The sequence below is a fragment of the Sardina pilchardus genome, chromosome 9 (genome assembly GCF_963854185.1).
Source record: "Sardina pilchardus chromosome 9, fSarPil1.1, whole genome shotgun sequence".
Lineage (NCBI taxonomy): Eukaryota > Metazoa > Chordata > Actinopteri > Clupeiformes > Clupeidae > Sardina > Sardina pilchardus.
Window position 1 is genome coordinate 17,292,516 of NC_085002.1, and position 27,120 is coordinate 17,319,635.

Below are 27,120 nucleotides of genomic sequence, written 5' to 3' on the forward strand. Positions count from 1 at the left end.
ATAGGGAATAGTGGTAGCATGGGAGAGTGACTCAAATAGAGCCTCTCCGTATGTCCCCTCTTTGTAGTCCCAAACCCCACATTAAGAAACTAGAAAAGCACTCAGAGAGCGCAAACCTCCGCCAAGCGAACACATAACCGCCTCCTGCATCTAGGCGATGACTACGGAGCACTCCCAAAATTGTATAGTTTCTTCCTTGAGTCATTTCAGACATTCATTGAAATCCATCCATAACTTTTTGAGTTATCTTGCGAAAAACAGACAAACAAACCAACACACCCCGATGAAAACATAACCTCCTTGGCGGAGGTAATAAGGGGACCATGGAATAGGGACTCCTCCCAGTTAGTCTCCACTTGTTAAGCCCAAACCCCATTAAGAAATTTTATTCGAATAGAGAGAGTCTCTCATTTGTGTCAACCCTCATACATCCTAAACCCGTCAAAAAGGGGCCCGCACACCTACACTGACAAGTGCTTCCTCTTTTTATGCTGTGAGCATGTGTGTACGCACATGCATACACACACACATACACACACAGACACACGGGAGTAGCGATCTCAACTGTGCCTCTTGAGCGTAGACACTAGAGTTGACACGAAACGCAACAACATTTATTTTATTTGTTTTATCCTTCTTAAGAATGAAAGAATTCAATCATATGAAATATATTTGTCACAATATTTCACTACAATCACTACAGTATATTTCAACAATTTTCAGTGAATATTTCTTACATTAAACATTCTTTCAATATATTATTTTCAACAACAAATATTGGATGATAGAAAGTGTTTTCATGACACCAACCAAGAGTCGGTGAGTGAGAGTCAGACACACAAAGAAAAGTTCAATGTTTCAAAGTTCAAGTTTCTCTCTACAGGTCCACATGAGGTGAGACCTCATCATTCAGCTCCGTCCTCTCGACTGACATCGGATCTCTACCAAGAAAAAAAGGCAACCACTTCATCATAACCATACATTACTTATTCATGAAATAGATCACAAACTCAATCAATGCCAATCGTTTTTTTTTTTTACAGCCTCGACTAATGATCGTTTTTTTTTCAGTGCCATTTTGAGTCCGTCTCAGTGGGCTCAGCTGTCTTCATGGGGTAGAGGTCTCCATTATGGTGGCCAATGCCATGATGACAAGGGCACCAGTCCTGACTATATGGATGTCAAGTGAACAGACCGTGGAGATGGAGTCGCCTGGTTACTGGATTTCAGAAGAGAAGTTGGTACAAACAGGAGAGTTCCTTGCGTCCCCCTACATGGCACTAAAGTTGTATCTGATTGGTTATGTCCTGGCTCCTCTGCTTGCCTTGCCAGTTGCAATCATTGGTTTTAAGCTTCTCAGGCGGTAGTATTAGAGGGTGCTTTTCCATATTCGGGTCCCATTTGTAATCACTCAACTGGATTTCATTGTTACTGTTGGAATGAAAAATGGAAGGGTAAGGTACCAAACTATAATTTGGCATGTAGCCACAATAGTTATCATGCAGAATTATTGTTAAGTACAAAGTGTCTCAGATGCTGACAAGCAAGGTCAGTTAAGCACAAGTAGGATGGAAAAACACACCTGTGTTTTGACTCTGAGCTTGTGGTGCTGTCCTCGTAGATCTTCAGCATGGTCTCTGTTCGGTCGTCCTCAAGATCTTTAGGTGCCTGGAATCTATGAAGAAAAATGCAACGGTCAGTATTGAGGGTCTCTCTCTCTCTCTCTCTCTCTCTCTCTCTCTCTCTCTCTCTCTCTCTCTCTTTTGCACTTTCACACTCTCTCTTTATCTCCACCCAGTCCATCCCTGTGGTCATACATCATCCCACTTCACAGGCTCACTGGGTCCCCTCTCTCCTCTCTCTTTCTTTTGTTTTTTCGTTCCTTCCATCTTTCTCTTTCTTTCTTTCTTTTCACTCCACCCCTCCCTCTTTCTGCTTCTCTCCATCTTCTCCCTCTCTTAGCAGACATCTAGGAGGCACATGTAAAACTCCATAGTACACACAAGAAGGAGCATTTTGCATACGATGCCAGGGCTGTGAACACTGGCCATAGTTATTTCAGTCTGTGCTAATCCTACTTTGGAGGACAACAGCACCCAAGCTAAGGTCAGCTACCAGTGTCTAACAAAGGCCAGCAGCCCCTAAACAGAAAAGACATGCCTCTGCTGAAGCTGCGGAAACGTCAGTTTATGATTGTTCCACGTTAGAAAATAAATTATCTTTGTATAACTGAACTGGAACAAGGACCCGTAAAATACAGTGTGTTACCCACATTTATTTATAACTTCGTTGTTGTTTTTGTTTGTCAGAGGCTTTTTTGCCATTTTTTCAACCCTGTCCTGAGAAAGTGAGGAATATTGGGATTAAACGTCATATTGTACCTGGGCTCCAGTCGTTCCTTGACTTTCGCTATGGACAAAATATATGGCCCGATCTGACGCGCAATGGTGGTCAGGTAGCAGTTCTCCTGTTTCAGCTGCATCAGATCGTGGAGTTGGGCTGCAATAAAAATACACACAATCATCACTTACGAACATGAATACCAACACTAGATCAGCAGCATGCTGGTGTGGAGGTGTGACTGCAATCAGCAGTCACCTTTTTGAGATGTAATCATGGCTCAGTGTGGTTTATACCTTCATAAATCTCTTGTTCGTTCGTCACTCGCTGAAAGGTCTCTTCCCATATCTACACAAGAGAAACACACCATCGGTCACCCATGTCACTCTAGTCCTGATGGACTTGTGAGACCTCATAACAAGATGACATTTCCCTGGTTTCACTTGAAACGTTGCTTAAAGACAATTCCCCATTTCAAGTACTGAGGTGCTGCACGAAGAGGAAATTCTGGGGGCTTCAAGAATGTTGATACTATAGAATTCAAAAGGTCTGTAGACCGACTTCAGGAATGTAGTTTATGCTTTAAAACATTATCAGTGGTGTCATTCATCCAGATTTCACCCTCAAACATACTTTCTTCGGAATGGTTGCTCCAAAGTTTAAACATTTCATTTACTACGTTCATCTCTACGTTCAGTTCTATATGATAGCATTTGCGACAGACACGGGCCATATACTGTACCTCTTCAAACAGGGCTCTCATTGTCTGCACAGCGGAGTACTGGGAGGTGATCTGGTTGTCCACGTGCAGAGACTTCTCCAGGACCTCCTCAATGTTGTCAGTATTGATGAGGGAGTGGTGCTTGGTCAAGTCCCTGTGCATGGCCTGGACCTGGTCCTTCAGCTTCTGGATTTCTGTCTGGAATGTCTGCACGCACACACACACACACACACACACACACAAACAAACAGTCTGAATGACTGAATGGCTTTAAATTTAAATTGCTGAATCAAATATCAGTGTTATGGAACTTCATGCAAACTATGCCTCACAGCAACATGTGCACACAGTTAAAATAGTGAAGGAATGCTACCAACTCCAATAAATAGATTTCTTAGCAGGCACACAAAACAACAACAACAACAACAACATCAACAACAGCAATAGCAGGCTTACCCTGTAGCTGTTCTCATAGTTGCGGCAGTGCTCGGTGAACGGCGTGTCTCCCCCCTCCGCCAGCAGCACCTTGGTGCTAATGTAGCGGTGCGAGGTGGGCCGGCGCCCCCCGGAGGAGCCCAGGGGCATGTCACTGAGGGACGGGGAGCCACAGGACATGGACATGGGGGACTGGAGCCTGAGGGAGAGACAACAAATCCAGGTGAGTACAGTAAGTGCCCCAGCAGTGGAGACTGAAGGTAGATAGATAGATAGATAGATAGATAGACAGACAGACAGACACACAGACACACAGACAAATAGCTTAAGACACCACACACAACATACACTACAAAACAGGATGATAAAAAAAAAAGCAAATCAACAAATCAACATGACTAAAGGGTGCCTATACTCACTGAATGGTGTGATTTTGGAGCTTTTCTGTTCATATAGTGGTGTCATATCAAATCAGCTTTGTCGAACAAGAACATTTGGTTATGTTTGGGTATGGTAAAGATATTACATTATGATTTTATCTGAAGGGACTCACACTATTCTAAAACGTCTTCATCAAATGCATCCATTTAGACCAGGTTAGAAAGATTTTCAAAAACATAGAAATGATGACAATCATCAATTGCCATGTCTAAATACTGTATGCAAACCCATCTTAATGAACACATCGTGTCATGATCCTCCATATACATAGCCGCACTCTATCTCTCTAGGCACTCTATTGCTCTGTGAGAGGAACAGCGAAGTGAAATAAGGAACTGCCCTCTTCTCTACCCTGATGAACACCTTCACTGATGAGAATAAGGCGTCCTCAACACACACTTATCTCCTCCCCCCCTCCGTTCACATCTCCTCTCTGTCAGTGTTTTACTGCAGCTAAAGAGCAAGCAACCGGCCTCGGCATGGCAGCACTCCATCAATCACCGCCGAGTATTCGTGGAACCTCCGTTCCGCTGGCCATGTTTACAACCGGCAATGCCAGGCAGCTGTCTAGGAATGCAGAACGGAAAAATAACTTGTGCCTCGACAAGTGGAATCTCTTTATTGAGCAATTAATGATCTGCTTAGGCCCATCTGAAATGGCACTGTGAAAGTCACATTCAACATGAGCAGTTAGAGTCAGTGAGGCAGTGCTTATATCATTTTATTGCATGCAAAGTGGCTGGTACTGTTGCCTGGCTGCAAAATATGATATATGGCATAGAGTTGTCAGAATCAGAAAGCAATAATGTTAATGCGTCTTGATGATCAGCCCCAAATCAATGCGACACACTAATCTGTACCAGTCTGTGATGCTACACAAAACCATCCATCAATCTACAACTAAAAGGACAAACTATTACTTCCTTTCAAGCGAAAATGTATGCATGGCAAAGTTATTGATTTGTGTAATGTAATGTCTTGTGAGCTTCCTGAAATGCACCTGAAAATATGTGAGGTTAAACTGCAAAGTATTATGTTCAGCTCACTGTGTTGGAGATTTCATACGGGTTCAGTGTATTTTGAAATTGAATGAACATGTTCCGTGTCTTTCCTTGCAAACATGATTAGAAGTTAGCAATGTGTACCCCAGAGTGGCTATTTGCTATTGAATCAAGATATCTGCAGATCAATATGTATTGATACCCTACCCTCGGTCACGTTTAATAATACTGAATGCACCAAGGAATTGATTGAAACAACAAATCATGGATTTGGTTCCAAAATGCTATATCCCCCATTTCGAATGAGTTTTCATACGTATATCATTTTTTACATTTTGTTTTCTAGGTAATTTCAGTGCAACTGTAATTGAGTTGTTGCTATTTGATTTATCTTCAATCAGTCAAAACAGCAAAACTGCATATTGATATTACCTGAAATACACAATTATTCACAATTATTTATTATAATTAACATGATTTATTAATGTTTAAATGGAGTTATAGCGTTTTGGAACCAAACTCCTCAAATACACCTTCAATTCATTCATGTTATATTGTATAATGTACTCTACCTGGTCCTTTAGACCTGTTGGCCACAATAAGCAGACAAATAGCCACTGCACTGTCCTTGTAAATTCATTAAAGAGACACCACATAAGACACATCTGTAAGGGTTAAGAGGGATAACTTTACCTGTAGCACTGAGCCTTTGCTAAAACAAAAAGATAGTTATTTTCCTGGTCCACACAAGAGCAGGTAGTGCAGCCAAAGAATCCGATCCCTGAGCAGCTAGTTTCCCCGGCACACCTCTGTGTTCTCTTCTCTGTTCCCAGGCTAGTGCCGCTGAGGACTAATACCATTAAGATATTGCCTGGGATTGTGACATCAGCAGCATGGAACAAAGTGCCCCCGCCGCCTGTTCTCGTTCTGTTCTCGTGCCCCCGGAACTCGGAACTCCCACCCCACCCCATGCCACACCACTCCAGCCCTGTTCGACCCCCCCCCCCCGCCCCCCCCCCCCCCCCCCCAACTCAAGCCCCTGCCGTCCCTCTCAACCACTCAACTGCACGGCCTACAAGATGAATCCTGGAGAGTTCCATGAAATTCTGATAAAAATAGTGTTGAGCTGCCAAAGTGAATGAGCGATGGAAAGAGAGGGGGAGAAAGAGAGAACAGATACAACTGAAAGGAAGTGAGGAGAGAGAGAGAGAGAGAGAAAGAGAGAGAGAACAGAGGTCTGGGCCTGTCTGTCAGATGAATGATGAATGATCAGGTATCAGTTCACTATTTGAAGTTGAAGTGAAAGAGAACATGTGCATGGGAGTATACTGATGCACGTGAAAAAGCATGTATTTGAGGGAGAGTATGTATGTCAGTTTGTGTGAGAGAGAGAGCAAGAGATTGTGTGTGTGTACGCGTGTGTGTGTGTGTGTGTGTGTGTGTGTGTGTGTGTGTGCGCGCACTGGTATATTTGCATATGTCTCAGCGCTTGTTTGATTGTGTGTCAGCTGGGCCAACCTGTGAACAAGGCCAGTGATTTATGTGGAAAGTTGGCAGGGAGACCTGCGTCACTGTCATCCTCGCACACACACAAATGAGAAGCTCATCCGTCTGGTGCGTGCACCCAGCCTAATCAACTCTGACCCCCCACTAAAGATTCCTATAACAGTCCCTGTCCAAGCCAACACTGGCGCTAGATTCCAGGGCAATGACAGCCTTATAGCATTGCTAAGCGGAGGCTAGGGCTTATGTGTGGGGCTGTGAAGAATTCCTGTGAGCCTATGTCAGGGTGAGGGACCAGGATGTAGGCCACAGCATTCGCAGATAAGGGCTGCGATGTTTGACACATATGGATACAAACACAGACAGTGTGTGTTTTGATTCACACACAACGTAATCACACGAGGGTGCACACAAAATATACCCAGACATACATACAACTTTGCCAAAGGATAAAGAATCTTCGTCATGGATAAGTCATGCAGTGTGTTCAGGAAATGAGAACAGCCGTGTCGCTCTGGCACATTTCTATAATCATCCTCATCAACCTTTGCACAACAGCAAATGCATTTCTCGAAACAATTTGTTCAAACTGCACCACACAATGGATTACCTGCAAAAGCACATTACTGGCTCAGAATAGTTTATGTATCAAAGGCAAATATTGTCCGTGGCATCAGAATGAAAAGCTTAGTGTCGCTGTTATGAAGAAGATAGTCAAAATGCAAAATGGGCTGTCAGTTTACTCCATAAGCATGCGCTTTTGTATGTCTGGCATATATCAATTTCAACAGAAAGTTACACAGTGTTGTCTGTCGATGTTTGGCTTAACTGATAGTTCTGAGATTTTACTTTCTGATTTGAGAAATGCACCAAAGTAACGGAGAGAATCCATAACTGAAAAAGTCAACATCTAGCTGTGTCCAGCCATGACATCATGACTGAGAAGGGCCTCGGGCCACGGAATGGAACTAGTGCTAGTAAAACATTAACTGCTTTCAGGAGCAATATCTGGTGTGCAGACTCTACCCGTTTCTAAGGGATATTAATTCCATTTCTAACAATGCCAATAAACTGTAGCTTTCCTTGACAGAACACCATCACATACTCTTCACACGGCATCAACAATTACGATCCTTTGAAGACGCCAGCGAATGATTTAGAACAAACTACAATAAGTTCAAAAGTCTGTTTAATAAAATGTGCTACAGTGCCCACAGCAACACAGTACAATGCGTCTTTTAAAAATACACCTTCAACCTCAATTGTAAAAGTAGAGGAATATAAACCTCAGTGTAACACCGAGCCTCCTGGAACCTGACCCTTCCTGGAACTGAGGCTCAGCACGCATCTGGCCAGCCCGTGGTTATCGCCTCAGTCCCTGGCACCCCCGTGGACAGCTCTAATGCCTGCTATAAGCGGACTGTTGCCACCTGGTCTGCTGGGTTACATAAAGCAGCGGAGTACCCCCCCCAACCCCCCCACACACACACACTCCTATCCCAACCTCCCCGGGTGGGCCGTAACCACCGGTGAGATGACTGAACGTTTTGCTCATGTCTGTCGGCACTTGTCAGCACCTGCTAGTTGTGCACGTAAGCTTTTTTTAGGGATTTCCGTCACTCAAGAGCTCCTGGAAAAGGAGATTCAAAGGCGCACGGCAGACATGGCACCCTCTGCAAGGCTGCTGGAACACCTGCTACACTGGAGGCGTGCTGGAAGATTGCTTTCTATTTTGATGCAGATAATTAATTACTAATCAATATATCACTAATTAATAGATCACTAATAAAAAGAAACAAGTGTTGGAGTTCTGGAGTGTTGGAGCTATTCATGAGCACATTTCAGTCTTCAGTCAGGAACAAACTCATCACACAAGAGGTCAAATGGTGCCAAAGCCCTATTAAATGCCATACAAGAAATAGAAAAGAGAAAATAGTGAAAAGAAGCTGGATAAAAGAAAGGGAAAGAGAAGGTTGAAGAGAGGGTCTGAGTGAAAGAGACAGAATGACCAGGTGTGGGTGAGAATACAGAGACTGAGACAGACAGACAGACAGACAGACAGACAGACAGACAGACAGACAGACAGACAGACAGACAGACAGACAGACAGACAGACACAGAGACAGAGACAGAGACAGACAGGCAGACAGACAGACAGAGAGCATCAAAGAGGAGAGTAAGGACTGACCAGCCGCTGATGCTGGTGATGGATGGCGGTCTCCTCTGACCCAGGGGCAGCAGTTGCTCCAGGGAGCGGGCAAACTCAGCATGGTAGTCTGTGTTAATCTGCAGGACACAGGGAGAATGGCACATATATTTAGAGAGACGGCCAGGAAGAAAAAACCCACCAACCTACCTTTAATTAACACTGCAAAATGGTGAGAGCGAAAGCGATGGTGTGTGTCCACACTTGGAGGATAGGGGTAAGTGTTCATACGTATGTGTTACTGGTTATCTTACGCTCCATGTCACTCTATGTTGGAGAGTAAAATACAAAGAGAGAGAGAAAGAAAGAGAGCATGAGAGGGAGAGGGAGAGAGAGAGAGCATGTCAGACTGAGAGCAGGTCTGATCTCTGTAGCGGGCTCCCTCACCTTACTGCTCTGAGTGGGGGTCAGCCGGTGCGGCAGCTTCACGATCTTACGCAGGCGCTCCATCAACTGCTGCAACACACACACACACACACACACACACACACACACACACACACACACACACACACACACACACACACACACACACACACACACACACACACACACACACACACACACACACACACACACACCATCAGCTGCCATGACTTGCAATGGCGTTTTATATTAGCAACACTCTCCAAATTAACAAGTGCATTAACGCTGTCGTAAACTAAAGGTAATGCCCTGTTGCCCGTAATCGTGCCAGCTTATATCCAATGACCTAACAGGATAATGTTTACATGGTTGGTTGTTGTCGTAATGGCGTTGTAATGTCTTATCAAAATGGTTTCACATACTAATGAATTCTCATAACATCACGGATTAATACAATATGACAACACTGTTATCAGTAGAAATTGTATGTCATAAAAACATCATAAAAGTGAGACTGTAATCCACCACTGAACAGTTTGATAACTTCTTCAGATGGTTAATGCTGTTTAAATAAGATGGTTGACTTCACACACTATTTATAAAGCACTTACATAGCCCATATCCAAGAACTCAAACTTGTTGGCAGAGCTGAGGAAAGCTGAGCATGCGACCAGGTGAACCTGAACGGGCGAAACAGAGAGAAGGGGGTGAGATAGATAAATGAGATGATTGTGTGTGTGTGTGTGTGTGTGTGTGTGTGTGTTTTTTTTTCTGTACCTGGAGAGTGGGAAGGAAAGCAGCCAGGTGTGAGAGCTGTTCTTTCATTGCCTTCTCCTTTTCCTCATGCTGGCTGAATACAAAACAAAAAAAGACCTCGCTGTCAGAATACACAACTACACACACACACACACACACACACACACACACACACACACACACACACACACACACACACACACACACACACACACACACACACACACACACACACACACACACACACACACACACACACACACACACACACACACAGTTTTGGTTTGTTTTCTGTTTTTATTTTATGTCCTCTCTTGCTTAAGCCAATGTGAACTTTGGTTAATGCTTTTTTAATGTTTAAAGTCAGTTAAAGTCAGTGATAACACCTGGGGTTGGGGGTTTTGATTGCGGGCGTTCTTCCCCCTCTGTGTTGTGTGCTGAATTGAGTTGTTGTGTGTTTGGCTTCTTCATTTGTTTCTTTCTACTGGCTGGGCTGTGTGCATGTGACACCTACAGCACACAAATAACAATGTCTCACATCTTTGCCAGTAAAAAAAAAAACACACATGCGCGTGAATGTGTACTGTATACGCACACACACATACCCACACACACTCACAGAGAAGACATACTGTATGACACCTCAGTTGCAAAACAATCAGATCACACTGTTTTCCACAGTTTGAATCAAAAGTTCAATTTAGAGTGTGTGTGTGTACCTCTTTCACACACACTCTCAGACAAAGAAAGTGTAGAAAGTGTGTGTGTGTGTGGGTGTGTGTGTGTGTGGGGGGCTGGGGGACAGAAAGGATGGTGTTCGAGTCAGACATAAATAGCCTTTTGGTCCATTCCTGGAAGCAGTACTGTGTTGGGCTTCCAGGCAGTGATCCGAGAGAGACACAAGAGGACAGAGGCACAGAAATCTCATTACTCCATCTCTGTAAAACGCAACCTGATCTACCGCACAAGTCCACCACAGCCCAGCTTTCTACTCAATGGCCAATGCATCCTCTGACTTTCTCTCTCGCTCTCTTTCTCTCTCCCTCTCTCACCCTCTCTCTGTTGACCTGTTGGCTTATCACACTCTCTTTCTAATAGTCTCTCTTCTATGTGTGTGTGTGTGTGTGTGTGTGTGTGTGTCTGTGTGTGCATGCATGCGTGTGTGTGTGTGTGTGTGTGTGTGTGTGGGTGTGCGTATGTGTGTGTGTATGTGGTGTGTCTTTGCATTCATATCCGTGTGTGTGTGTGTGTGTGTGGGTGTGTGTGTCTGTGTGGATGCATACATGACCATACTATTGCCTTGGTGCATTGCTCGAGAGAGAGATAGAGAGAGAGAGAGAGAGAGACAAAACCCCTAAAATCAATACGCTTCACCTTGTGGTTCTGATGCAGGTCACAGGACAACGGGTTCACTCTCTGATACAGTGCTCCTGAATCTCACACCCAGCGAAAGCTTAATCATTTTCTTGGGAGCCAAACTCTCATGACTCATTTGAGCTCCAAGCAGGCGGCTGTACGGTAATAGAAACAAGGCTGGCAGCCTCACGGAGGCTCATTAATTACTGAAAACACCAGACAGAGACAGAGAAGAAAGTGGAGGTACAGTATCTGTTTGGGAATATAAATCAAGGTGGTGTGAGTGTGTGTGTGTGTGTGTGTGCAGTATGTGTGTGTGTGTGTGTGTGTGTGTGTGTGTGTGTGTGTGTGTGTGTGTGTGTGTGTGTGTGTGTGTGTGTACAGTATGTGTGTGTGTGTGTGTGTGTGTACAGTATGTGCGTGTGTGTGTGTGTGTGTGTGTGTGTGTGTACAGTATGTGTGTGTACCTGTGTGTGTGCCTGTGTGTGTGTGTGTGTGTGTGTGTGTGTACAGTATGTGTGTGTGTGTGTGTGTACAGTATGTGTGTGTACAGTATGTGTGTGTGCCTGTGTGTGTGTGTGTGTGTGTGTGTGTGTGTGTGTGTGTGTGCGTGTGTGTATGCGTGTGTACAGTATGTGTGTGTACAGTATGTGTGTGTGCCTGTGTGTGTGTGTGTGTGTGTGTGTGTGTGTGCGTGTGTGTATGCGTGTGTGTGTGTGTGTGTGTGTGTGTGTGTGTGTGTGTGTGTGTGTTTGTGTGTGTGTGTGTGTACCTTTGGGCAGCTCTCAGGAGGATCTCCTTCCTCTCTGCTAGCTTTTCCTGTGAGGAGAGGAAGAGTACGTCTCATCTACGGTTCCCACTGACAGTATCAGGTCAACTGAAGGTACCTGTGCTTTACTACAGTACCTGTCCCTCGAGTATGTATACAAATCTGGTTGTGTCTTTTTTCAAATTTAGTCTATTTTAATTCCAATCCAAACTGATGTGCATATTTTTCTGTCTTTCTTAAAATCCTCTCTGTTAATTTGGCAAAAGGTAATAAGAAAAAAGGAGGTCAAATGCAGGTTACTTCAAGCAGAAATGTCAATATGTTTGTAATAACTGTACTTACATTCTGTTACAAAAGAAAACTGTATGCCCAATTTTGCTAAATTAATTTGCCTGCTGTGTCTACAGGTAGTTTTGTGGTAATACTAAAGCCAGGGGCCACATTCATAATAAGATATACACTACTGTCAAAGCTGTACACTCGTAACAAGCTGTACATTAGTATCACATCCCATGCATCTGAGGGAATCCCAGCTTCTCATGAGTGTAAATATCATAGCCAAAGTGTCAACATCTTACATTACACTGGTTGTATTCCTAACGTGATACGTACAGTAGTTATCACAATACAGACCCACAGGGCTATGGCGCCCCCTGCTGTCCACTGACCTGCATGCTTCTGAAGAGGAAGCAGATGGCGCTCTCCTCCTCCTCCACGTTGGTCCGCACCTCCCCAATCATAGCCTTGAGCAGGACGATGGACTCCCGCGCTGAGCTCTGCAGTTCCTTCACTGCCTTTAGGAGGGAAAGCACACAAGCTGAGGCATCTTTCCTACACATAAATGTTGCAGACATGCATAAGTAAACGAATCATTAAAATACACACCCGACTTGTGGAGTTAAAAATGCAGGTGTGATATTAAATGATTTAGATGAATTCCTCTCTGAATGAGGTGAACACATCTATGCAGTTTATTCAGAAATGGTATTCAACGCATAAGAGACAGAGGCTGATAAAATATAGAAAACGTGTCTATCTGATTTCATAAAAAGCTATTTTAGCCTTCGAGATCAAATTCTCAGGGACAAGAGCATTATCCATTTTCTCACCATCACAGCCTGGTCGAGTATCTCACAACCTTGGGCGTAGGCTGTCTCAATGTCAATGCAGTGAGTCCGGCTCTCCCTAGGACAAACACAGTGAAACATGAGCATGCTTTTCTGGTCATACAGATCATAAACATATCCACACAAATGCTGGTGATCAATTCAGAGTCCACTCATGTAAAATTCAGCATGTAGTGGAAAATATGACAAAAGCATCGTTATGTACAGTAGCCTAATATCTGCTTTGTGGTATTTGAATAATTCAAGAGAACTGAGATTGTAGTTTCACACAGAAATGGGAACATTGCAACAATAGGCTTGGCAAGTCTTCAACTTTAGTGACAGTGACGGTGGTTGTTGCTATTTTAAGCTACAACACTATTGTACATTTGCAGCAGTAGAGGGTAGTGTACACTATGTGTACGTGTATGTGTGCTTATGTCTTTTTCAGTGTAAGTGCATATGGATAGATAGATTAAAAAAAGGTGAAACATAACAGGAATGAGAGAAGGATAGGAAACTGGTACATGGAAGAGGGGAAATGATGAGTTACAGTTTTTCTCAGTTGCTTTGCTGCAATTCTCAGATCAGAAATAGAACACAACAATTTCTCCCAGTCTTGAACAAACAGCAAATGCTTTAGTACATCCATCCATGGATGATCCATATGTCTTACAGTGGTGCACATCTCTGCCCAAGGGCAGTTTTATATGTCTTCCGTAAATTTCAAATTTTTCCTTTGCGCGTGCTGCAAAAACCTTTTCTTCTTTAAACAACATCTGTCAACTGCTGGGCAAACAGTACAGTACAGTAAAAACGCTGAATCATATCTGGTCTCCTACAATGAATCCCACACAAAAATGTGTAACATTGTAGTGTTCAGCTACACAGACAACAGTGCTGCCTTGTGTATCTTTTCATTAATATTTATGAAATATATCGTGTGATATTGACAACATGACAAAGCAGTTTGACTATCTTGTTCATAAACCATGGGCTAAGGACTTGTCAGACTGACAGTTTCATTGACAAAAATACTTGCTTTGCATACAGTACTAAGCATTTACAATAAGATACACACATTTGCAGTTTGCACTGCCTGTTTTAAGAAATGCATTAAATGTTGTGCAAACGTTAATGATGATTTCAAAAATGCACCAAAGTGACTGAGAAAAAACGTAACTTCCTGATCCAGAGGGTTAAAGTCACATCAAGTCAAGCATTCAAATCCCACATTGCTGTACATGGTCCACTGATGTGTCCACATGGATGAACAAAGACTGCCTTAAACTGAATGTTTGTAAGACTTTATTGCTGGTCTTCGCAGCCAAACACATTATACATCACATTATCAACATTAACACTGACTCCTTATCTCTTGCTCTTAGCAATTAAGGTTGTGAGAAACCTGTGTGTCAAGACTGATGACCAGCTGACCTTCCCTGGCCCTCATTGGCTGCTCTGATTAAAGGCTTATGTTACCCACTCAGCCTCGGCACTTCCTCCCCTACATACAGTACATTACACGGCAATCCTGACTATTCTCTTTTGTAGATCCCCTTTAAACATTATAGCTCTCACTTAGTGACTTTGGCTAAAAAGCATCAGCTAAAAGAATAAAAGTAAACGTGATGTTCCCTTTTCCTTTTCTTTGATTCTGCTGTGATCCGGTGGTGGTGAGGTGAATGCAGTGGACACTTACACTTGCATGTCTCTGAAGCAGTTGATGCACAGCATGGACTTCTTCTCCGTGGAGAACATGATGTAGTGCTCGTCATGGAGACCTGAGGGGACAGTCATTAGCCGGCCATCAGTCACGCCACATGCACAACAGAGTGGAGTGGACACACAAATAACAACAGCACATTTTGTTCTGTTTTTTTTTTTCTTTCCAATATACAAATATGTTTGGAACCTTGATAAAGGCAATGTGCCGAAATGCCAGTCAGTCATTAATAACTAATGCATAAAGAGATCAAAGTGCGCGGCTACGCTGTAGTTAATTTGACAACCTCCAGATCAGCACCTCTACTTGGGTGTGCATACCTCCTCCAGACGTTTTCATGAAACACAATCCTGACCATCTGGTAACCCTTCATTTGCAAGGCTAAGAGCTAAAGTTCCATACAATAAGTGTGCTAATTGGAGAAGGATCAGGATAAGGGGATTTTACACTACGCTGGCACAGCCAGGTACACCAGGATGCTCCCGTCCTCTGCGCCGCTGCCTGTTCATCTGCAGTGACAATAGAGACGTAATGGGTGGCGACAGGACGTGGCGTTGGGCCAATTACCTTCACCTTCAAAGTAGTGGGCCCGCCCGTGTGTGTGTGCATATAGGAGAGTGGCCAGAGCATCCTAGAGCCTGCAAACTAGTAGCCATTTGCTGAGCTACACAGCTTTAGTCTCCAACTCCATTTAATTGCAATCTGTCTGCCGGATATTAAAAGGAGGGAACTAATCTTGTTTTCCCCAAAAATAAATGAGTTTGAGGGTAGTGTGAGAATGAGTTTTTAATCGAGACAATAGAGTGCATGTGATATGAAGATGCTTGTTTCACATCAGTAGTCTAGTTACTTCTCTGCAGGTCTTGGGTGTCAACCTGAGATAGAGTTGCAATTCATAGCTATTTTTTTGTCTAACTTCAAATAGTTTAACGTGCAAATTAACAGTTTTTTGGTGTTATCTAGATTTCTATGATCATTGGTAAGATCATTAAAGTCATCAAACGAAACATTTTGGAAATGTGTGCTGTGTTTTTTGCTGTGCTTTGACATGCACAGTGTGCTTGATCACCACCATGAGCATGTACTGTACACACTAGTACTGTATTACTCACAGTTAACTTAAAGCAAAGATTTAAGTGAACCTAATTTAGAGTGCAAGTTTTTCTGAGCAATTCAAATGAGTTCCCATGGTACTTTGCTAAATACATTGAAATGATGAAATACAGTTGTCAATGAGTGCATTTGGCAATATTGGACATATGTAATACTGGATTTTGGTTATGTCTTAAGGTTGAACTTTGACAGATGCTGGTGGGGAAATGCAACTAAATGTTGAATGCTGGAAAACTGAGTAAAATTAGGCTATAAATACTTGAATTAGTTGTACTGAAAGTAAATAATAATGGCCTTAATGATTGAACATATAACCGTAACGTTTTTAACGCCGTTCGTCTCCTCAAATATGTTAAATTCATTCAACTTCTCCAAGCATGTACTATGTACTTGCATACAAAAATAAGACCACTAAGGCTGAGGAGCTTGTTTGCCCCCCGCCTGGTGACTTATGACGGGGAGGATAATGAGTGAGGACTCACTGCACTTCCTGTGGCCATCCTTGGTGCGTTTGGCCAGCGAGACGATCTCGTGCTGAGAGAACATCTTAGCCTTGTGGGTGATCTCCCTGCACTCTGCACACAGAGGCTGGCTGCAAGTGTTACAGTAATACATCGCCCCAGCAGCATCCTGGACACACACACACACACACACACACACACACACAGAGGGGAGAGAAAAAGAGGGAGTAAGAGAACCAAATAAATTGGCACACAGATACACACAAATGCACACGCGCACGCGCACGCACGCACGCACGCACGCACAGACACACACACACACACACACACACACACACACACACACACACACACACACACACACACACACACACACACACACACACACACACACACACACACACACACACACACACACACACACACACACACACACACACACACACACAGAGTAAATAAACAAACAAACCAAACACAATGAAGGAAGCTAATGCTTTGTGATTTCCCAGAGGTGAACTGGAGAAGGAAAAAATAAGCACATCAGGCTTGTGGTTTACTTTCTCTTGCTGCTTGCCTTGATAGAGGGAATTTCTAAATATCACAATTATTTTTTCAATTTCAAAGATCAACATGGGTATACCAATTGAGAATCAACTACTATAATTATTTTTGCGCTCTAAATTGCTGTCTTTTTATTGTGGTTTGACGGTGTGTATTGAATAAAGAAGTGGAGCATCAGTATGTAGCTATACTGTATGTTTACATATTTATTCTATGTGTATGTATGTACAGTATGTATCAGAAAGAGAGAGAGAGAGAGAGAGATATGACTACCTGCATCTTGCTCTCCATATCACAGTTAGCACACAGTACAGTCTCCTGGCTGTCTGAAGAGTTGTCCACCAGATACTTGAGCAGCCGGTCCTCAGGAGGTAAGGTGTTTATCCCCTTCAACAATGTGGGGTATCTGAGATCACACACACACACACACACACGCACACACACACACACACACACACACACACACACACACACACACACACACACACACACACACACACACACACATACACACAAACATTGTGTAACAATTTCTACAATTTATAAGCCCTAAACACCCATGCAAACTAAAATTGAAGAAGATTGTATTGACGTAACATTTATGCAAGCAAACTAGTTACTGCTCCATAGTTAAACTGGTTGATTATTTAATGTCATCTTTGTCCAGCAGATGGCGATAGCTTCATTTATTGAACAACCATGGAGGAGAGAACAGCATACCATGACCAATCATAATAGTGCCTTTTTTGTCACCATGTCATTCCCAACAATGCTTAAAGTTAGCTTGACGCTCAATATGTAATGCATTACTGCACATAAAGTAAAGAGAAGGAAATTCTAGAAGGTCCAAGTACATCTGAGTATTAGAGGAAAAAAATATCTTTTCAGGTGTTCAGAAGACGAAACAAATACACTCACAGTATGTCTCACATGTCCCTTTTGCACCTCTCAACTGTACCCTGCTTATCTAGTAACTATAGTGACCAGGGCCATCTTGTTCCACTAAGAGCAGCATGGCAAATTCCTAGATTACGTCCTTCTTGAGAGTGTGACTGGTATGGATCAAAATAGCAGGGGACAAGTGGCCCATTTCTAGGGTTAAGCCCTGGGGGCTGTCTGTCTGGGACACTGGGGACATCTGTGGGTGTCTCTGGAGCATGGTAACGTAAGAGATGGAAGCACAGATTTATTTTAAAAAAATAACTCTTAACTCCACCAGCGACAAACATATTTTGCCCCTCAACTTTTCTGCATTTTTGCACTTCTGGTTAGACGCAAACTGCATTTTGTTGTCTTTGTACTTGTACTCTACGCAATGACAATAAAGTTGAATCCAATCTAATGTAATCTCATCTAATCTACAGATATTCTTTTTCATGTTGCCTTGCTGTAACAAGTCTGCATTCACTAATCATAAGGCCACTTCAAAGTTAGATAACAAACGCAAAATTAGAAAGTCAGTAGGGATCGCAAGAGATAAGGGGTTGAATGTTGATGGGGCAAGTATGACATCCAAATACAGTATAAGGAGGAGAGAGCTCAAAGTAACAGCCAACAAACAGCAAGTGAGACTGGCTGTCATGTTACTGGCAGCTTTTAGACCATGTCATCCCCCTCTCTCTCCCTCTCATACAGTTACAAAGGCACACAGAACATACATACGTGGGTCAATGATGTGACATGCAGATTTCTATGTCCATTACTTTGGTTTAAAACAATTTTAAATGATTGAAAACAAGGATCATTTTATTCTATAAACCCTGTATAATGTGAACCTATGTTCACAGCAAATTAATACTAAGTGAAGAAAACACATAGGGGTATAATTTTCAGGGGTATCACCACCTTTCAAATAAATAAAGGACCCCAAGTGACCTTTATTGATGAATGAAAAGTTTGTAAATCTCTGCAGTTGATATGTCAGGTGGTACAACCAATGCAAAACCAATGTTAAAACTTATTTTAACATAAAACTCTTTATTGTATTGGAAAATTGAATGGACGAACTTGCTAGCAAAGTCAAAAGGTTACATAGGTGTCCAAGAAGATCCCTGCATAAATTGAAATTGGTAGCAAAAGTCAGGTGGCACAAACACATTGTCAGGTGGTGCAACCAGGTAAAATACTAATTTAAACTACTATAAGAAATTGTAGATTAAAGTGAACAAATGGTTGAAAATGTTGAATGAACAATGGTTGAAATTACATTTCATGGAGAGTATTTTGTTGTCTTGAAGGAATGTTATGTTTTTTTTACAGGGAAACTCAGGTGTTTTGACTATAATTTGAACATGCACTCTCTCCAAATAAGCACTTTTCTCACTGTGTGATAAGGTTAAGCCACTGATGACAACCTAAGCAACTCTGGGCAATAGATGTTTGTTCAATATTACTGTTTAATAAGGTAAGGAAGGAGGGAAGGAAGGGACTGCTTCATTGACAGCTGAACAGGAGTATGTCTGACAGATGTAGAGAGATCAAATTATTTTAAGAGAGCATATAATTTTAATTTAATGAATGGTGCCATGTTGGAGTGCGTGACATCAGAAGTTTGAACTTAGTATTACGAAGGCACATACAGTACGTCCCTTTGTCCTAGCTGCTAGAGGTTTAGAGCCACACACATCCCTTGCTCTGGGCTCAATTTATGGTCTCTGAGGTGGAGGTTAATTCTGGGCTCTGTCAGTTTGCTCAGCACCTTGATGGCCCTTGACATATCTCAGAAAGATTAACAAGGAAATGGAGAGGACGCTTCTCTGACATGGCCAATTAAGACACAATTTAGACTAAGGTGGAAAAAGGAACACTGAGGAAGAACAGCAGGTAGTTAGTCATTTTTGGAACAACAGGAGAATTCCCTATCAGAGCTGCATCATGCATACAGATTTCAAACACACTGACAAGTTGCTCTGACACTAAACAGGTCTCTCTCAGTTCTGATCCTCTGAATATGCTGTCCAATGATAGCAACCGAGCCAAACTGGATAATAATATCTCATGCTCCCTTGAAACAGCTTGTCACTGGCACGTGTAAGGCACTGATGTACTGTAAACTTGACTTAAGGTTTGTCGTAAACATGACTAAAAAGCTTTCATAACATGCAATGGCAGAGCTTACATAATGCACCCTGTTGCCTTTGACACCCTAGATCAAAATGTTCCTCATTTAATGGTTGGCCCAGCCAAAGCATGCAAAGTTGGTATTTCTGCTATTCTCATATCATTACTTGCCTATTGAGTTAAACACAGCAGGCATAGCACTGCATGATTTATGAGAGGACTTGAAGCAGATGATAGGCTTATACCTTCTTCAGTCAATTATGACACTGTGACCTCAATGAACATTGCCATTAAATAAAAGCAGTATTAGCTAATCATTTAGTAGCAATCATTGTGTTATTTACTATCCCTGCATTGCAGATTACACTCAATGCTGTCTTGCATTCTCAGCTTGATGGATAGACCTAGCACCTATTATTAAACTGACATTTCATTACATGGAAACCCATGCTGTAGTCACAGGAGACAACTGTTTACTATTCTCTCTACTGCAGTAATGATGGACTTAGTCAGACCTATGGTGGAATTATGCTTTAGCAGTAACACTTAGTGAGCAGTTGTACTGTTACAATATTGAATAAAGTTTGCAGTTTGCAGTAGGAGCAAGACAATAGCCTGGAATCCAGCCTGACTTTACCCAACTCAATTTGAGTTTGGAAAATTCGGCCTTTGAAAAGGGTCTATGCCCCTGTGTTTGGCTGATCAAACTGGTTGGGCGCGCTTTACGAAGAAGGATAGACGAGCAACAGTGCCAAATCATCCATGCCTGCTGAGCGTGCTTGAGATGATTTTGTTTACATCAAAAAGAATGTGTCTTGAGAAGCAAGATGTTTAGATTTCACGATTGCGTCTGTTGAACAGTAAATTGGCAGTGCAATAATAATAATAATAATAATAATAACAAAAAACAGACCATTTGTCAAGGAAGATGTTTTTGGTTATTTTCCCTACAAGATTCACGGTAAAGACAAAAGAAAAAATACAAATAGCTTTAAAAGGCTCTACAGGATCTTTATTAAACCAGTATATTAAAGCAGTAGCCTATAATTAAAAATGATTAAACACAATGCTTCTGATTAAAGGTTTTTTATCAGTTGGGAAAAGGCAACAAAGAATATAGTTTTGGGTTCAAAAGTCTCGATTTGAAACTGGTAGCAATAGGAGCATCTGGAAGTTGGCTCCAGAGCTGAACTGTACGGCAGCGAAGAGCTGCCTCACCATGTTTAACTCTGACAATGTGTTTTGGCAACACTAATTCCTGTGATTTGAGAGGTCTGGAGCGTGTAGATTGCTGAAACATGTCTTGGTCCTGTTCCATTTAGTGACTTATAAACAAGCAGCAGTGCTTTAAAGTCAATCTTGTAATTTACTGGATGCCAGGGACTTGCAAAGACTATGGCAGGGGGCACAGTGTACTGTACGTGGACATGATGTTGCCTCAGATTGCCTTTGTCTCACTTTCACCTGTCCACCTCCTCATGCTCTTACTGAGCCTGTGCACCCAACCTTATTCTCGGGTGGAGATCGAGTGACTACGGCCAGGCTCATTCCCATCCTTTACTGGATGCATAACCCATAACAGCTGTGCAGTGTGGCCTACCAGAGAGAAGCCTGATCCATTCCCAAGGCTCCCGCTTGCACAGGACAACAATGAGATAAATATAGCCGGGCGGCTAGCACGGCTCTGCCACTGCAGTTGTAGATGCCCAGAGCTCTGTGGCTCGGCAAGGATAATGTTACATCAGGATGCGAAAGATTGATGACCTCTTAACAAAATAACATCTCTAATCTCCCATCACCAACACAAACACCTTTCTATTATTGCCTAAACACATGCACTAGCATACACACACACACACACACATGCATGCATGTATGTATGCACACAGACACACGCAAACACATACACACGAAAACACAGAGTGATGTGCGAACATTTTTACAACTAAACCATATGCACAGCACCATGTGTGTTTCTGTTTATGTGGCAGCGAGGAGAGACGCTAGTTAAAAGTAGGCTTGGATGGAAAGAGCATTAAAGTTATGTTTGGTTATCCTTCCACATCAACTGGGTATTATCCCAGCTATTGTTTATGACAAGCCAGAGATTACCCACTCACTGAACTATAAAAAGAGCCCCTACAAGTTTTCAGGTCACTTGTTGCTCTGTGATTTGGGGTTTTCATGTTGTTGAAAGAGGTCAGCTCCTTGGATGTTTGACAACATCCTAGTGTTTAAAAGCTCTGTCAGGAAACCACACCATGTAAATTCTGGTCTGCTCCATGGCACGCATTAGGCAGAGGTTACATTGATCAACTGCAAGTAGCAGGTTCCTTATTGTTATTTGACAACAGCTGGAGAGGCAGCATAACGCTAGCGTTACTAAACTAAACGTGGCATATTTATTCCGTCTGTGTTCTGTGGCTGCTGCGTTGCCTTTTGCATATTTGTATTCATACCAGAAACATCTCTGATGCAGCGGTGCTGTGGCCAGTCTGCCTAAAACATCTATTCACTGTCTACTTTGAACGGAAAGCTTCCAATACGCTTGCTTGTCATGTGAAAAATAGCCATCTAGGAGGTTAGAAATAGAAGGTTAATAGAGATGCATCGTTGCAATTTTCTGGGCCGATTCTGATTTCCGATTTTTCATAGTTTGACCTGCCAATACCGATTTTAGCCGATTACGATTTACAAGTAAAAGCGCTCGCTTTCTGCACATTAGTGCTTTCTTTGTAGCCTACATCCAGCCCTGACTGTTGGCCTTTTCTAGCTTCTTCAGACTTTGCAAACTCAGCTGGGTGACGCTGTTTCAAATGCGGCGTGTGAGTGCATTTGACCGGCATAAAATCAGCATGTCTCAGACTGACTGGTCAAGGCAGTGAAAATCGGCCAATTCCAGTCACCAGGCGATCAATCGGTGCATCTCTAGACAAAGGTCCTATTTCTAGCATGCATGCGGCTCAAGCCGGCCTGAGACATGTGCAGTGTGTGCATGCTCTTGTTATTATGGGCACCAAAATTAAAACAGACAGGTAACGCAGCTGACACGCAGTCGCCATGCTCGCAGTCTGAATAGGTCCTTAAACTTGGTTTAAATTCCCAAGTATAACGCGAATGAATAGAACGTAGTAATTGTGTGTTTGTGTAATTTAGGAATGACATGGACGTTATTATGGTCTTAGTGTTGTGTTCCACTTTACCGCTGCACTGCCGCTTAGTTATTCCCATGATCCCCACCTTATGCCCATAACCTTGTCTGTCACCCCCCCCTTTCTCTCTCTCTCTAATTCTGTCCTCCACCACTCTCTCTCTTCTTCACCAAGCTATTCTCTTTCCTTCTCACTTTCAATGTTATCTCCCTCTCTCCTTCCTCTCTGTGCCCCATCCCAGGCTCTATCTCTTCCTCTTTATTTGTCCCCCCTCCCCCTCCCCCTCATCAGAGGGGCTCTTAGGTAACACAGATCACCATGAGTCACTTCTCAGCAGGAGATGAAATAAGGGCAGCGGCGGGTCGTATTTAATTGCCTCCAGGGCCGAGATCAATGCGGCCAGGCCAACCCTTGCCAACATGCCTGTGTGGGAGGCCGTTGTCGTGTGACAGCGGCATGGCTCTGTCGGAGCGTGGGGTACGCCAGGCGTCCCGCTCCGGGGGCTAAAAGAAGACCAGGAGCCTGACTGACCCTGCAGCTGTCTGAGCTACAGACAGACACCTGACCAGAGGCATCCCCGCCCTCTCACTCACTCTCTCTCTCTTTCTCTCTCTCTCTCACACAACACACACATTCACTCTTTTCCTCCTCTATCTGTTTATCATCCTCCCTCCCTCTTTCTCTCATGCTCTGGCAAGTCAGAGTTGTTAATTAAAATAGAGATGCTGTGAAGATATGGTGCTCAAATGTTATCCTTAATTGGACAAAACCAAGTATACTGTATAACCAGTATTTATCACTATGCCATAAACATGACTGAACGCTATTCCTTCAGTATCCACATTCTTGAATTTAAGCAACAGAATAGGAATTTCCTTTTTTCCATTTCAACATGGGTACCCATTTAGTACTAAGGAACTTCCCAATGTAACTGAGAACTGATGAAAAGAGTCCTGAGTCAGGACCAATAAAGCTACAGGGTTCAATACCAGGCATTCCAAACGTGCATCAGAATGACAGCCTATTAAAAGTCTGCGTACCATCCAAATGAGTTTGGAGCCATTATTTTTAGGTAAAAGAATGACACTGTGTTGCTTGAGGACTTTATGGAAGCTGTAAATAAGTATTGCATCTTACTACACCATTTAAATTATAGTCTAATACAAGATGACTGAGGCTTTAATGTTATCATGGCCTATTATCATTGTTGTCATCATCATCTGACACCAAAAACACAAATTGAAATGTTCGTAAAACAATATTTCTAAAATCATTATTTCCAATTATTTCATACTTAAAGCAACACTAAAGCACTTTTCCTCTGTCGCACACATGCTATTTGTTTATCCAGCAAATAACAGACAAGGTAGAATATGTTGCATGATTTTATGAAAGTATTATGTATTGCGACATCGAAGCAAGTCAAATTTGTAGTTTCTGATGACTTATTTCATCGAACTACAGATACACTACCCCACCTCGTAAATTTACATTAGTATGGTTATAGCCGAAAGAGGGCCGCGAAGTGAAAGCAGAAGTGCCGTTCACCCTGTTACGAGTTGATGAACCGCTGAAATGATTTTGGAAACATTATTTTAACGTACGAAAAACTCTTCAGTGTTGCTTTAATAATAGTGAAACAATTTTTTTCAAATAAATACTTCACTTGTAGCATTAAAAGAAAAGTTAACATACAGTTAACATCTGACAGCATTTCTACATTTGGAATTAAATTAAACTTAAATAAAATAGAGGAATTCATGTATTTTCTGTTGATGGTGGCCGCTAACGGAACCTTCTTCAGAAGAACAAAGTTATTGAAATTTTACAAATAATTTCCTCTGATATTCCTCTGAGGTTAATTAAATTGTAAGGAATTCAGCAGATGCTTTTATCCAAAGTGATAGTAGTATGTGTTGTGACACAGGAGATCTCAACATTAAGATTTCAAATATTCATAAAACTCATCAAAGCCTGTTTAACACTGGTGTATTGTGCAGCGGTGAAATGTGTCAAGGTATCGCTATTTGAAAAACATATGAATTATTAAACCCAGTAGCCATTATAACTGGTGAACATTTTTTGTCGCATGTCTCCAGCTTGTACACTCCCTAGGTTCCCTCAACTCATTCAGCCACTGCACAAGAAATACACAGAGCCTCAAGTGCAAAACAAATTCTTGTGTGACATTCTGTTGAGCGCTGTAAATGCTGTAAGAGTTACATCTCCACACTAAATCATTAAAAAGGTGTTTTGAAGGGCACAACACTGGGTGAACTCTGCAAAGACTGTGATCAAATTAATTTATGATTTGCAACATTTGCAGATCGGATATTTTATATCTGATTTGTATTTACATTATTATAATAGGCTACATTCATTTACATTGTAATATGGTTCTTTCAAAAAGCTAATATGGTTATTATTAAATGACCATATTTAGTATTAATAAGTTATTATTAAATGACATAAGTACATCTGACAAAATAATGGTGACTGGAATCTAGGCATATATAGCAGCCACACATAATGTCAAATGATACTATCAGTCAAATGGAAAACAATACCAGCCACCTAAATACGGGTAAACTATGAAAGTGGTTAGATCGCAGACACAAATGAATGTCACTATATAAGTGTTTGATGCATTTGACTCTTTATCTGCCAGTGGCTGAGCTACTTGAGCAAATAGTTGACTTGTTCTCGATCACCCTTGATGGGAACCATTTCCTAAATCAAAGGCTTAATTAATAAAGAGAAAAGATGCACTCAGTATAACTGAGAAACCCTAAACTCTCTAGGCTTCATTCTGGACCCTTACCCGCAGAGGGGGCAGTTGAGGCGGTTGTCACAGGCTCTGCCACGCAAGCAGCTGGCACAGAAGATGTGGTAGCAGTCCAGAAGACATGGCTGCTGGTACTGTCCATGGCACAGGTGGCACACCAGGGGGTGGCAGCTGGCATAGTCTGACTCCCACAGGCTATCACAAGAGGGGAAAATGCCTCCAGACATCTGAGGGCAAAAAGGCACTGGTTGCATTTGTATTCCAGACTGATCATTTCTTATTTTCTCAAGTAAGGAAATCTCATTGCTTACTTATAAAAATGAAAGTCAATAATAGGATGCATCTACATTATGCAAATACTTAATCAATCATGCAATACATGCTGAGTAGAAAAGACCCCTACTTTGATGACCACATGAAAGTCAGAAATACCATGTGCACATAAATGTCACCCACAACTTGCAACCAATTTCCTTGATGAAAAACAAACAAACTGCAGGTGACATTTTGTGCACTCCAGTGCGGAAATAACAAGTTACAACATTTAGTAAACATATTGCAATGCATTAGGCTACTTTTAATTCATATTAGTATTTGCTATGCATCTGGTAGACAAGGCAACTGCATTATGAAGATGCAGCCACAGTGTTGTTCATTTGAAAGCAAACCAGTACATTTAAATCATAAGCAGAATTAGACTAACTTACCATGGACCCTTAAAGAAGACTTTTTTGGCTATAGAAATATTATTTTAGTCCAGATTAATGAAAACGTCTATTGAATTCTCTTCTCTTAAACTGTCTCTGAATCCCTGGCCAGTGCTCATGTAGTTCTGTAGCTCTGCATGTCAGTTCAGAGACCGGTCACCGCCAAAAACAGCTCAGCCCAGTGGGCTTGCTGAGTTGCCTGATCTGATGAGTGGCTCCCTGGCAGCAACTTCCCTTTTCTCTATCCGGCGCCTCGAGTAGTTCCTGGTGTAATGACTGACTGTCAGGAGGTGCTGTTTTACCTCCACGCCAACACAACTGCCATCCGTATCAGGAATGGGAGCAATGTCGGAGTCCCTCAAGAGTGGCCTGACGGGAGGCTCCTGACGCCTGGCAGCTGACATGCCCCTGGAGGGGGGTGGGTGAGAGCTGATGTGTGGGCGTGAGGTAAGTTTGAGTTGAGCAGGAGGGGTGGGTTAAGGAATGGCAAAACAGATGACAACACAGAAGAAACCTGATAGTGCTTGATCAGCATAAGGCTGACTCAAAGCACTC

The 27,120-nt window shown here is 42.4% G+C and overlaps 1 protein-coding gene across 2 annotated transcripts; it reads right to left on the reverse strand.

Annotated features, from left to right (window-relative positions):
- Positions 1 to 605: 605 nt before the first annotated feature.
- Positions 606 to 26,989, reverse strand: rnf207a (ring finger protein 207a). Of its 2 annotated transcripts, none has more exons than XM_062545011.1 (18): positions 26,868 to 26,989; positions 25,895 to 26,085; positions 17,135 to 17,267; positions 16,322 to 16,469; positions 14,703 to 14,784; positions 13,004 to 13,079; positions 12,563 to 12,688; positions 11,898 to 11,944; positions 9,791 to 9,863; positions 9,625 to 9,693; positions 9,035 to 9,103; positions 8,630 to 8,727; positions 3,518 to 3,695; positions 3,083 to 3,268; positions 2,637 to 2,688; positions 2,382 to 2,499; positions 1,583 to 1,675; positions 606 to 1,431 (listed from the first exon to the last, which is right to left on the reverse strand). In XM_062545011.1, exons 1-18 carry the CDS (start codon positions 26,967 to 26,969, stop codon positions 1,281 to 1,283), a joined length of 1,992 nt encoding a protein of 663 aa, XP_062400995.1. In that variant the 5' UTR covers positions 26,970 to 26,989; the 3' UTR covers positions 606 to 1,280. The 2 variants fall into 2 exon arrangements, with proteins under 2 accessions (XP_062400995.1, XP_062400996.1); XM_062545012.1 differs by having other exon boundaries at positions 26,566 to 26,977.
- Between the last annotated feature and the right edge of the window lie 131 nt (positions 26,990 to 27,120).